This window comes from Malaclemys terrapin, chromosome 2, assembly GCF_027887155.1.
Source record: "Malaclemys terrapin pileata isolate rMalTer1 chromosome 2, rMalTer1.hap1, whole genome shotgun sequence".
Taxonomy (NCBI): domain Eukaryota; kingdom Metazoa; phylum Chordata; order Testudines; family Emydidae; genus Malaclemys; species Malaclemys terrapin.
Window position 1 is genome coordinate 279,319,927 of NC_071506.1, and position 13,039 is coordinate 279,332,965.

The 13,039-nt window shown below is 41.9% G+C and overlaps 1 protein-coding gene across 6 annotated transcripts in view; it reads right to left on the bottom strand.

Moving 5' to 3' along the window:
* Positions 1-308: 308 nt before the first annotated feature.
* Positions 309-13,039, bottom strand: part of LOC128830854 (meiosis-specific coiled-coil domain-containing protein MEIOC-like) — a 60,887-nt gene continuing 48,156 nt past the window's right edge. For 5 of the 6 annotated variants that reach the window (XM_054016677.1, XM_054016680.1, XM_054016679.1 and 2 more), the window contains 3 exons: positions 12,162-12,296; positions 11,851-12,031; positions 309-4,563 (listed from right to left, as the gene is read on the bottom strand). In XM_054016677.1, the coding sequence (XP_053872652.1) occupies positions 4,307-4,563; positions 11,851-12,031; positions 12,162-12,296 (573 nt within the window). In that variant the 3' untranslated portion in view covers positions 309-4,306. Of the gene's footprint in view, positions 4,564-10,104; positions 10,360-11,850; positions 12,032-12,161; positions 12,297-13,039 lie in introns of those variants that run through there. The other variant, XM_054016682.1, reaches the window with a different exon arrangement.

Consider the following 13,039-nt stretch of genomic DNA (forward strand, 5'->3'; position numbering starts at 1 on the left):
CAACTTATCCAACAAGATTGGATTCCCTTGTAGAAATCTCGCTTGCACAGGGGGAAAAGAGGTGAAAGTTACTTAGGTTATTTACTAACACTTTCTCCTTTCCTGTATTATCAGTTAGCAGTTTATTAATTCATTTACGTTTTGATGTTTAGAAAGATTCTGCACCTCATATATGTGACCTCACATCTGGAAACTAGAATAATGGATATTCCTTATTAACACTGACCCATGTAAAACAAGTATTACCCATTGACATCTAATGTTCCCACCACCCCATATAAATTTACTGAAATAATACAATCAGGGACTTAAAATATGAAATACTTTAATTATTTGTATAACTGTAAGTGTTACCCAGAACATACAACAGGTCTTTTCAGTGAATTACAAAAGAACCCCAAACAAACAAGAAACACCTCACATATAGAAGAGGAGCTGATAAGTAACGTGAGTTGAACTGAATAAAACAATAGCTTTAACTATTTATTAGCCACGTACATACAACTGATTGTTTAAATAAGGAAACAATCACATACATAAAAAATGCTAGAAAATTACATGGCCATGATTTATTACAGGATTCTCATAAATCTGTGACTTCCATACATGTAATACAAATCTTAGCATCTCTTTCTACTGTACCTTTTTCTTAATATAAACCATACGTAAGTGTACACAGCATGGTAGGTTACTTTACACAAGTGAACACAATCTAGCCGCAAGGCTTCCTGGTGTTCCATAGAAGGGAGTTGTCTGACAGAAAACAAAAAATGCACACCAAATTCACTAGTTAAGGTGCATCAACTTTCTAAAATAGCAAAGTATGTCCCAACGGAAATCTGTGTAGTATAAATAACCTTTTTTAAAGTTAAGTGTTACACAAGAGGTAGAAGTGATATTTTTCCAACGTTCATTAAATATCCAGTTATTTTACAGAATCACTGAAATAAGCCTAAATTGACTAATCATTAAGTATTAACAATTGACATCTTGCTTCTTTTAGTTAAATGTATACTTTCACTCATTTCTGTTGGGTCTACTAAATAGATTAACTCACAATAGCCTTCTTCAGTAATATTTCACTAACAGTGTAACATTTGTTTTTAATTAAATGAAATTGACCAACATACATGTAAAAGATATACTTCAGACACCAAACAGTATATTAAAATATAGACACTATTAATCTTTGTATATCTGTCATAAAAATAAAAGTAAACTTATTTTTCCCATTTATATTGGAAATAGCCTAATTTTGTGAAAAAAACCCACTATTTTCATTAAGTTATTATTGTGCATAAACAAGTTTTAGACCAGTTTTATTTTGTACAGTAAAAAAAGGAAAGCAACCTTTATCTGGAATTGATTTTTTTAAGTTGACACTGGCCTATCCTCACTCTCATTAGTTAGCTTTCATATATTATATGCAAACAATTTCCTTTTTAAAGCTTATCTGGCAAATAAGAAGCAGAGGAATTGTAGTTTCAGTTCCCCAATTCTAAAAAAGTTGCTCAAAACGACTTTATTCCATACATTTTCAACTTCTAACAACAAAGGCTAAATAAGTACATTGTAATGCACCTTATTTTTTTGCACCTTTAATTGTAGTATTGCTAATAAAGAAAAATGACTCACCACGCTATAAAATTGACAGATTTGGTTGCACTATTAAAAAGTAAAAAACTAAAGAAAAAGAAAGTGCTTTTAAAAAGCAAATTGTAAAACAATTTATAATAAAGTAACTTCATAGATATAGTTTTTCCTTTTGTAATTATTTAGAAGTTTCCACAAAACAGAAAAGTGCTGGTGATTGAGAGATAAAACTGCACAAGAAACAAATCAAGCTCTTAACACGGTTAAGGCTGTATTTCTATCCAGGCAAATCAGGATAAAACAAGGTGCAAATTTCTCAAAAGCCTATTGATTTAACTCAGCCAAAGCATCTTACAGAAGGTACATTCCTCAGCTTTAAATGAAAGCAGACTATTCTCCTAACTCCAAGATGTTACTATGTTCAAATCGCAACAGAAAGCTGAAGTGAGCAAACACAGTTACTTACCGTTTTTGAAAAATAAGACTTTTAAAGGCACATTAACTATATTATGAACTGATTAAGATCACATTCCTTCACAGTAACTTACATACAAACAATACAATAAGGACCTAATATGCCCAATACATTCAATACTACAAAACAATCCTGCAAGACTACAATTATTCTGTAAACAGAAATGCAAATCAAGACTTTCAAATTCTATTTCCTGTTAACATAGTAATCATAACTCAAAAACTTAAATTCCATACACAACTCAAATACTGTAAACTCTGAAAATTTTTCAAACCACCTATAGTTTCACAAAAACACATTTGACCTTCAGATATTAGTGCAAACAGATTGCACACACACACACACACACAAAAAATACACTCACACAGCATTAAAATAATTCTCTTCACTACCGATTTTTAGTTTTAGACTAAGGCTTAAAAATATCCATTGAAACGGATTAAAATTTTCTTTAGAAAAAGTGGAGCATACTTTTAATAAGATTCTGCCTTCTAATGATTCCTTTGTTTAATCAGTGGATCAAAATGAGGCTTTAGTGACTTCCTATTCTACAAAATGATGCACTCATCACCTCATTACCATTAATAATGGTACTACCACTGGTACTATATTGGTACTAAGAGAACTAGACTACAGATGTTCTAGAAACATTCACAGGTTCAAAATTACAGACTGTTTGGAATATTTAGCAAGTACGTGTATATGCAAACAGAATTACATATTTATCAAGAAAGTGTTGAATTCAACATCATAACATAATGAAACACAGATAAATCTTTATTTTAAGTCTTTGAACTTTTTTTCCTGTCCTCAACATAATTCTTTTTTAAAACAAGAACTGCTCTCCAAAGCCATTCATCAATATACTAACACCTAAGAACATACTTGGTAATTAGTACATTTTGAAAGACAATCTAACATTAAGACACGATTGATAAAGCATTAAAATACTCATAAGTAGTGTGATAAGATGAAAATATGAATTATTCATCCTTTTCTAATTCTCACTCTGTACGTTCACATTGATACGTAACACTTCTGATTGTCTAAGCCACAGGATGAAGACTAGTAATAGCAACTAAACATATGAAATCTTCTCATGCTAAAACAAATCAGTTAAACAGCTTTGGTAACCTAGTATAGTGGGCTTTGTGTAAATATCTTGCAAACATCCCTACCCCTCAAAAAACCCCTATATACTGTGTGTATATTTATATATAATATACATAGTTCCTGAGTAAATCATTAAATCTGATTATTAGGAAGGTTTGGCAAAAGACCCAACTGTATATTATTAAAATAGAATTTTAAATAAACATTTAATCAAAACGTTTAAATAAATATGGAATGTTTCTGAAAATTAAAGTACCATAAACATTAATAACCATGTAATTTTTCATTAAGTGCATACTTGCTGTTTTTAACCATGAGGCATCAGTAAATCTAATTTCTAAGTCTGAGTGACAATTTTATGTTAACTGCCAATATGTATTTTAATGCAATGTACTGCAACTCTAAAAATTCCTTAAATTAGTTGTTCATTTATTTATTATGTAAAAATTTTGTCACAAGGATTATACTATGGGAACTTTTGGTTTAGATTAGTTCAGCTGGTAACTTTTAATTGGCAGAACAAGCACGTCATGTAACTAACATTAAACTCTGATTATTCCAATCAGACTCTTGGCAATTACCTGAAAGATTTGACACCCTGTCACAATAGCAAAGCAGAAGTGTGGACTATTCAGTGTTGAGTGACAGTACAAACAATTACATTATTTAGCAATCATTCTGGCACTTAAAAGAATATATAATTGTGCAAAAAAACCCAATAATTATGAAATACCCTTTAAAAATGACATTTCTAAAGTATGCTACATTTTATAACGAATAAATGAAGAAAAGAATCAAAATGAGCTTAGCCACTCACTGGTTTCTCAGATCGTGGCTTGAGTCACAGCTGATACATAGCTTTGGCTAAGTGGTCAAGAAAATGGTCAGCTATTGCCCAGTTCCCCTTAGTAATAAAATCTTTATCTTACATAGAAGACACTGCAATACCAGCAATATTAAAACTGCAATAACACTATTACAAGAAATATTTGTCAACACCAGAATCACAGTAATAAAATTGCAGCACTGATCAGTTGAGTTATCCTTATTTTTTCTGATAACCTAGCAAAAAAGTTCTCCATAGCACAATGCACTTCACTTTCTTCCTTTTTTTTTCCTGCACAGTTATTCAGAAATCTGTATGGGTTCCTCATGTTTTTCTTTTTTGCTTCCCTTGTCTTCAGGATCTGCACTATTTTTTTCTTTTGTGCTTGCGTTTCCTGGACAAAGCTCTTGCAATGCCCTTTCGACCTCCTCCTGTTTCACTGGAGTGCTTAAGGAGGTTTTTGGTAGAGTCATCTGCAGCGCACACCATAAAGCAGTACGAGCCTTGCGTGTGGAAACAGCTAACTCTTTAATGGCAGCTGCCAGCGCAAGAACATCTACAAAGACAAGAATATGCAACAGAACGAATATACAACCATGATATCTATTGATTAGACAAAAATCTCTTGAATTCAGCCAACAATTTGTATTATAGTAATGTAATTCCAAGAAACCACCGGAAAGACTGCAGCCTGTTATTAGAGAAAAGATGGTTACTCACCTTTGTAACTGTTGTTCTTCGAGATGTGTTGCTCAAATCCATTCCAATTAGGTGTGTGCGCGCTGTGTACAGGATCATCGGAAGATTTTTACCCTAGCAACACTCGGTGGGTTGGCTGAGGTGCCCCCTGGAGTAGCGCCCTTATGGCGCCAGATATATGCCCCGGCCGACCCAGCGCCCTCTCAGTTCCTTCTTGCCAGCTATTCCGACAGAGGCGAAGGAGGTCGGGTTTGGAATGGATATGAGCAACACATCTTGAAGAACAACAGTTACAAGGGTGAGTAACCGTCTTTTCTTCTTCGAGTCCTTGCTCATATCGATTCCAATTAGGTGACTCACAAGCCTTACCTAGGCGGTGGGATCGGAGTGAGATGTCGCGGAGCGAAGGATCCCTGAACCAAATGCCGCATTATCCCTGGACTGCTGCACTATGGCATAGTGGGAAGCAAAGGTATGTACCGATGACCAAGTCGCTGCCCTACAGATCTCCTGTATGGGTACATGAGCCAGGAAGGCGGAGGACGAAGCTTGAGCCCGAGGGGAGTGGGCGGTCAGGTGTGTACCTGGGACACCAGCTAAGTCATAGCACGTACGGATACATGATGTAATCCAGGATGAGATGCACTGGGTGGAGACCAGGAGGCCCTTCACTCGGTCTGCCACAGCTATGAAAAGCTGAATCGTCTTTCTAAAAGGTTTCATTCGCTCAATGTAAAAGGCGAGGGCCCTGCGAACATCTAGGGAGTGCAGCTGCTGTTCTCGTCGAGAAGTGTGCGGCTTTGGATAAAAGACTGGAAGGAAGATATCTTGGTTGACCTGGAAGGCAGACACCACCTTAGGAAGGAAGGTGGGGTGGGGTCGTAGCTATAACTTGTCCTTATGAAACACCGTATACGGTGGTTCCGATGTGAGAGCTCTAAGCTCCGATACACATCTCGCCGAGGTGATAGCTACAAGGAAGGCTGTCTTCCAGGAAAGGTACAGGAGCGAGCAGGTAGCCATGGGCTCAAAGGGGGCACCCATGAGCCTGGAGAGGACCAGGTTAAGATCCCACGTAGGGGCTCCAACCCCCTGAGAAATCTAGTGACCATGGGATTGGAGAAGATAGAACGCCCGTTCTCACCCCGGGGGAACGCTGAAATAGCTGCCAGGTGCACTCTGATGGATGATATCGCCAAGCCCTGCTGTTTTAAGGACAAGAGATAGTCCAATATGACAGGAACTGACGCCCGTGGGGGGCGGGGGGGTCTTATGATTCCGGGCGCACCAGCAGGAAAAACGTTTCCACTTGGCTAAGTATGTGGACCTGGTAGAGGGCTTTCTGCTACCCAAAAGTACCTGCTGAACCAAATGAGAGCAGCATCCACGCTGTGAGGTGGAGAGATTGCAGGTCGGGATGACAGAGCCGTCCGTAGTCTTGAGTGATCAGGTCTGGCCAGGGCGAGAGTGGAATCGGAGTGTCCACTGACAGCTCCAGAAGAGAGTGGTATACCAGTGCTGCCTGGGCCATGCCAGGGCGATCAAAATCAGCCGGGCTCTGTCCCTGCGCAGTTTGAGCAGGACCCTGTGGACTAGCGGGAATGGAGGAAAGGCATAGCACAGGTGAGGCTTCCACTGTATTAGGAAGGCATCCGAGAGAGAACCCAGGGAGCGACCTTAGAGAGAGCAGAACACCTGGCATTTCCGATTGTCGTGAAAGGCGAATAGGTCCATCAGGGGAAAGCCCCACTTCCGGAACACAGACTGGATGACATCCGGGTGAACCGACCACTCGTGAGCCAGGAATGATCTGCTGAGGTGGTCCACTAAGGTGTTCTGGACTCCCGGGAGAAACGACACCACCAGATGGATTGAGTGGACTATGTAGAATTCCCACAGACGAGTGGCCTCCTGACAGGGGACGACGACCGGGCTCCCCTTTGCTTGTTGATATAAAACATGGCCATTGTGTTGTCTGTGAGGACTGTCACGCAACAGCCTTGAACGCGCTGTCGGAATGCTAGACACGCCAGGCGTACTGCTCTGAGTTCCCGTATGTTGATGTGTAGAGATAACTCTCTGCCGACCATAGTCCCTGTGTACAGAGATTCCCGAGGTGGGACCCCCATCCCAGGGATGACATGTCTGTGACCAGGGACACGGAGGGCTGTGGGGCATGAAATGGCACCCCTTCGCACACTACTTTGGGGTCCAGCCACCAGTCTAGAGAGGCTAATATTCCTGGTGGAATGGTAACTACCATGTTCAAGCTGTCCCGACTTGGTTGATAAACTGTTGATAACCAGGCTTGCAACGGACATAGTCGTAGTCTGGCATGCCTAGTCACATACGTGCAGGATACCATGTGTTCCAGGAGGCATAGGCATGTTTTCACGGTTGAGGTCAGGAAGGTTTGCAGGCCACGGACTAGGTTCGCCATGGACTGGAAGCGCGTGTCCGGCAGAAGTTCCCAGGCTAGGCCAGAGTCTAAGACTGCTCCTATGAATTCTCTCCTCTGTGTTGGTACCAGAGTAGATTTCGCGATGTTGAGCAGTAGGCCTAGTCGATCGAACATGGTAATGGTGGTCTGAACATGAGACTGCACCTGATCTCTGGAGCGACCTTGAATGAGCCAGTCGTCGAAATACAGGAACACTTGAATCTGTTGTCGATGAAGGGAAGGAGCCACAACAGCCATGCACTTTGTAAACACCCTGGGGGCTGTGGAGAGGCCAAAAGGGAGGACGGTGAATTGGAAGTGCTGCTGGTTGACCACAAAGCGGAGGTGTCCTTCAGACTCTGCAGCCTTGAGTCTGTCTTTTCAGAGAACAGACCCTGGCCATCGAAGGGTAAGTCCTGGAGAGTCTGTTGCAACTCTGGAGGTAATCCAGAGACCTGCAGCCATGAGATGCGTCGCATGGCTATGCCCGAGGCCAGGGTCCTAGCTGCCGAGTCCGCTGTGTCCAGAGAGGCTTGTAGGGAGGTTCTGGCCACCTTCTTGCCCTCCTCTACTAGAGCTCCAAACTCCTCTCTGGACTCCTGTGGGACCAACTCTTTGAATTTGGACATAGATACCCACGAAGTATAGTCATAATGGCTCAGGAGTGCCTGTTGGTTGGCCACTCTGAGTTGTAAGCCTCCCGCCGAGTACACCTTGCGCCTAGCGTCCTTTGATTTAGGTGCAGGGGCCTTCTGGCCGTGGCGTTCCTTCTCGTTGACCGAAGCCATGGCAAGGGAGCACGGTTGGGTGTGTGTGTAAAGGAACCCATATTCCTGAGAGGGAACAAAGTACTTCCTTTCCACTCCTTTGGCCGTCGGTGGAATAGAAGCATAAATTTATTTGAGCATAAATTTTTAGTCTCTAAGGTGCCACAAGTACTCTGTTCTTTTTGCGGATACAGACTAACATGGCTGCTACTCTGAAAGCTGTTGAGAAGGTCTCTGGTGTAGAAGGCAGCCCCAGTTCAACCACGGTGAGCCCCGGGGAGCTCACAAGCACCGGACTTGACGGCCCTTGCGGTACCGGAGTCGACGGTGCAGGAGCCGCTACTTGTCCTACGTGCTCCGGCAATGGACGCGGCTTTGGCTGCGGTGCGGGAGGCACCGGCGGTTGGTGAGCCGACGAGCTGGAAGCGGCCGGCACTGGCTTGGGATGCTTCTTCCTTTGACTCGGAGACAGGGACCGGTGCCGTGGAGATCTGGCACGCGTCTTTCGACAAGTCTGAACACGGTGCTGGACCAGTCAGTGCCGCAGGGGCACTCTGCACCGACGATGATGGTGCCAGGTCCCGCGAAGTGGAAGGGACCGAGCTAAGTGCTGCCTCCATGAGGAGCTGCTTCAATCTAGAGTCCCGCTCCTTTCTGGTCCTCGGCTTGAAGGCTTTGCAAATGCGGCACTTGTCCGCTTGGTGGGATTCCCACAGAACCTTAGGCAGGAGTCATGGGAGTCTCCCATCGGCACTGGCCTCAGGCAAGCCGAGCAGGGTTTGAAACCCGGAGACCCCAGCATGGGCCTAGGCACCGGGCCAGGTGAGGGGAGATGGGGGGGAAAGACCCCACTCTCTTTCAGAAAGAAATTAATCTAACTACAGTAACTACTACAACTATAAACAACTATTAACAACTACTATGCATCCGAAGAAGTGGGCTGTAGTCCACGAAAGCTTATGCTCTAATAAATTTGTTAGTCTCTAAGGTGCCACAAGTACTCCTGTTCTTCTTTTTGAGAACTATTAACACGTACTAAAGACAAATGCTAGGGAGGGTGGAGAGCAGCTAGCTCCGCTCCACAGTTCCAACGACCGGAACTGAGGGGGCGCTGGGTCGGCAGGGGCATATATCCGGCGCCATAAGGGCGCCACTCCAGGGGGCGCCTCAGCCAATCCACCGAGTGTTGCTAGGGTAAAAATCTTCCGATGATCGTGCACGCGGCGCGCACACACCTAATTGGAATTGATATGACCAAGCACTTGAAGAAGAACCATATTTCCAATATTTCCTTAGTTATATTCTTGGCTTTCCAATGCACCGAAGTTATGAGATAAATTCAGACTCCAGAACACAGGCTGTTGGTAACAAATGGTGCTGACGTACAAAGCAGGAGAAAAAGAAAAAGAGAACTTTGTACTAACAATTTCCTTTCCTTCAAGATAGTGTGACAACTTATATGTTGTCATTCATTGAGTTCAGCCCATTCACAAGAAAGAAATTATTGCACTCCCTAAAGGAGATTTAATCCCAAACCTGCAAGTCCTATACCTACCCTTCCTGCTTGGTTTTAAAGAAGTAAATTGGAGCTTCACCTGACGGAGATAGCCAATGCCTCACTCAGCGAGTAAGTCCACCCTTTGTCCTTCAATCATAGAACAGACTGACCAACACTTAAGAAATACACCCTGGATGCACTGGACTTGGCTAGTATCCACTATGAAATCTTTAGGGTTCCCGGCAAGCTAGCAATAAACCACTTTCAGTCTCACTGATCTGAAACCAAGATATTGGGCCCTCTGTAATCTGGATTCAGCCAAGAACATGGAGCAAAAATTGTATTATTAGCACAGATGGATGTTCTCTTGATGTAGATGGATGGAGGGCAGCCTTCTACTTTACCCTGGCTCTCTCTGCAACATTTAACATGATCCATCACAATATACTGCTCTGTATAAGACAGTGGTTCTCAAACTAGGGCCACCGCTTGTTCAGTGGGTCTCAAACTAGGGCCGGTTTGTTTACCTGCCACGTCTGCAGGTTCGGCCGATCGCGGCTCCCACTGGCCGCGGTTCCCCACTCCAGGCCAATGGGGGCTGCAGGAAGGGTGGCCAGCACATTCCTCGGCCCGCACCACTTCCTGCAGCCCCCATTGGCCTGGAGCGGCGAACTGCAGCCAGTGGGAGCCGCGATTGGCCAAACCTGCGGATGTGGCAGGTAAACAAATCAGCCTGGCCCGCCAGGGGCTTTCCTTGAACAAGCGGTGGCCCTAGTTTGAGAACCACTGGTGTAAGATACTTATTCTTTGTGGATAATCATAACGAATCAAGAAATCATGAAGGAGAAAACACCTTGAAAGACTAACTCTTGTCTTGTCTCCTTGTAAGATCTAATCTTCAGTTTGCCTGTATAGGATGAGCGTTCTTTCTTGTTGCATCTGGACTGGCTGAAAGGAGATACAAGATTTATAGTATGTATGGTCTTTCTGGAGAACATGTGTGGAGGTAGACAAAGACTTTGTTTTACTTGAAATTCTCCGCGATTCTTGCCTGGGTTACAAAGATCAGAATCACCACTACGAAAGTAGCAACTTCTTGCTTGAAAATATAACCCACAGATGAAGCCAAAGCTGCCTTTTAACTAGTGCACTACCCACGAAGGGTCTGGCTGGAAATGTGATTGGCGCTAGCATGAATAAAACTGCCAGAGATATTTGTCATTAAAAAGCTAATTCTTTTGTCCTCGTTTGGGATAAGTTCCTCCAAACAGGCAATTGCAGTGGAAGTCTACAAGAATCTGTCTACTCGCTCAAATGTGGGGGGTTTTTATGACAGCTTTTCCAGTCTGTCTGACATCTTTAAGAGGAAAAAGTCCACAGGATTATGATGGTCTTATTTTTCAACTGTGACTATGGATTCTACTTTTGGAGTCTGCACATACGGACTTTTCCATGTGGAATTTACTTACTTTCAATTAACTGCCTAATACAACTTCTGTTCTTGGCGGTGAACTCCAACTCTTCAACACCAAGATTTGGGGGTAAAGCCTGTTCTTTTCATTGTTAACAGGAAAGTACTAGCTCACAATATGCTTAACCTTAGGATCCTTGGCTCCTATCTTACATTAAGAGTTATCCTCCTCCCTCTTTTTTTTTTTTTTTTTTTTTAAACAAAGCAAAAACAAAGAAACCCAACTTTTCGGTTTTTTTTTTTTGGTGCCTCTAAATTGGATAGATGGGATCCCAACAAAAGAGGTCTGGTTTTGATTCACCAGTGAACTTGACTCCTGTCATCAAACATACTTGCTTGCTATTCCTTGGCAGAAGCTGCCAATCATACCAAATTTGCAGTGGTTTTGTGACAGACAAAACATCAATTAATGAGCGGTGTAAGACCAAGCAATTTTTCACTTTGTAAGCTAAGAAGGATGAAAGCCCACTCTCAATCACTATTAATGAAGAAGCTCAATTTGTTAAAATGAGTACAACCTGATGCTGAATTGCTTACTTGGCAGGTATTTTTGTTTGGTATCAATTCTCAGTCATAGGCTACCTTTTTACAGTGATAACCCTCATATCCCCTACCTGTTAAGTAACAGCATGCACTGAAACAAGTAGGAATTCATCCAGAGTCTTTAACAAAATCTGATTATTTAATATAATAAATAGGACTTTTTTTTTTTTAACCTAGAAAATATCTTGTGACAAGAAGGGGTCTAAAAATCAACACCACAAAACAGAGTAAAGTCTATGCAGAAATTACCTGATACAAGTGAGGGATTTTTCTCTTTTAAAGTCAAAGGCACACATATAACGTTTCTGTTTAAGGGAGTAAGTCTACTTGTTGCCATTACAACATTTAAAATGTGTTATAAATTGAATTGAATACAAATTGAAAAAAAAAAATTTTAGGACTACAAAACAATCAAAAGTATTTACCTTTTTCATTATTATAGCGAGGTGCTCCTTGTCTCTGTGGATTGGCAGCATTAACAATCTCATCTTTTCGCCTTGCTTGTGTAACATGAATGGCTTCTACATGATGTTCCAGAGTTTTGGATATATTCCCATGGACAGGAGTACCGCGAAGCCTTTCCATTTTTCCTACTAAGGTGAGCACCTAACGAATATATTGCAAACAACAAAACAATTATTTTTTTAAAATCCTCCACAAAATATAATAAACCCACAAACATATAACCTGATGTTACTAATCCCTGCAGAACATTCCATGCTGTAAGTATGCTTACTCTGGCCTGTTCTCGTAACTGGTCCACAATCAAACGATCCACTCGTGAAGGGTTAGCAGGAAGTCGGGAAACAGGAGTGTTATTTGAGCTAGATACCCGCTTTCCTGGAAAGTTTCTTGCAAGATCAGCTTCAGTCTGAAGAGAAAACACATACCTTTAAAATATTTAGAACGGTGTTTCACCCTATAGCTCTTCTATTTTTTCACCACTACATGGATGCATGAGATGTGTCTGCTGTTTAAGTCTCTGGGGGGCATTTAAAACAATAAGAAGTCATTATTAAATTTTAAACTGCCAACAACTGGCTGTAAAAATAAGGTACTTCCAAAAATTTCAAGTACTACTTTAAAGCATTAATCTAGAATTAACATCTGTAACCAACAAACAAAATTACCTTTAAAATGTTAACCAATCTTGGGTACAGACCTAAGTAAATAGAAGGATCTTGCACAGTCCTTGGAAGGTTAAACTCTAGCTTTGTCACACCAGATTAGAGATGTAAATTCCCAACTGCCTACTGATAACACCTGGTTAAGGGCTCTCAGATAGTCAAATCCAGGAACTACTAGCAAGTACATGAGATGTCCTCAATTGCTGCAATGGTTGTGTTTGAAACTCCCAAGGATAATCCCAGGTTTAACATATTGGCTTTGAGAAGATACCAGCCCTGAAAAGTCATCCACATGGACATCAAACTCACCTATGACAATGGGCCTGGGCAAACCCCAATACAGGGCAGATAAAGATGGGACAAAGCCAAAAGAATATGTTTTAGAGTGACATCTCTCTTACATTTGAAGTCAGATATAAACAACCACCCTCCTGGCCCTCCCTCAGTGCATGCTGAACTGAGTACTATCCAAAAATAGCTGGACTAA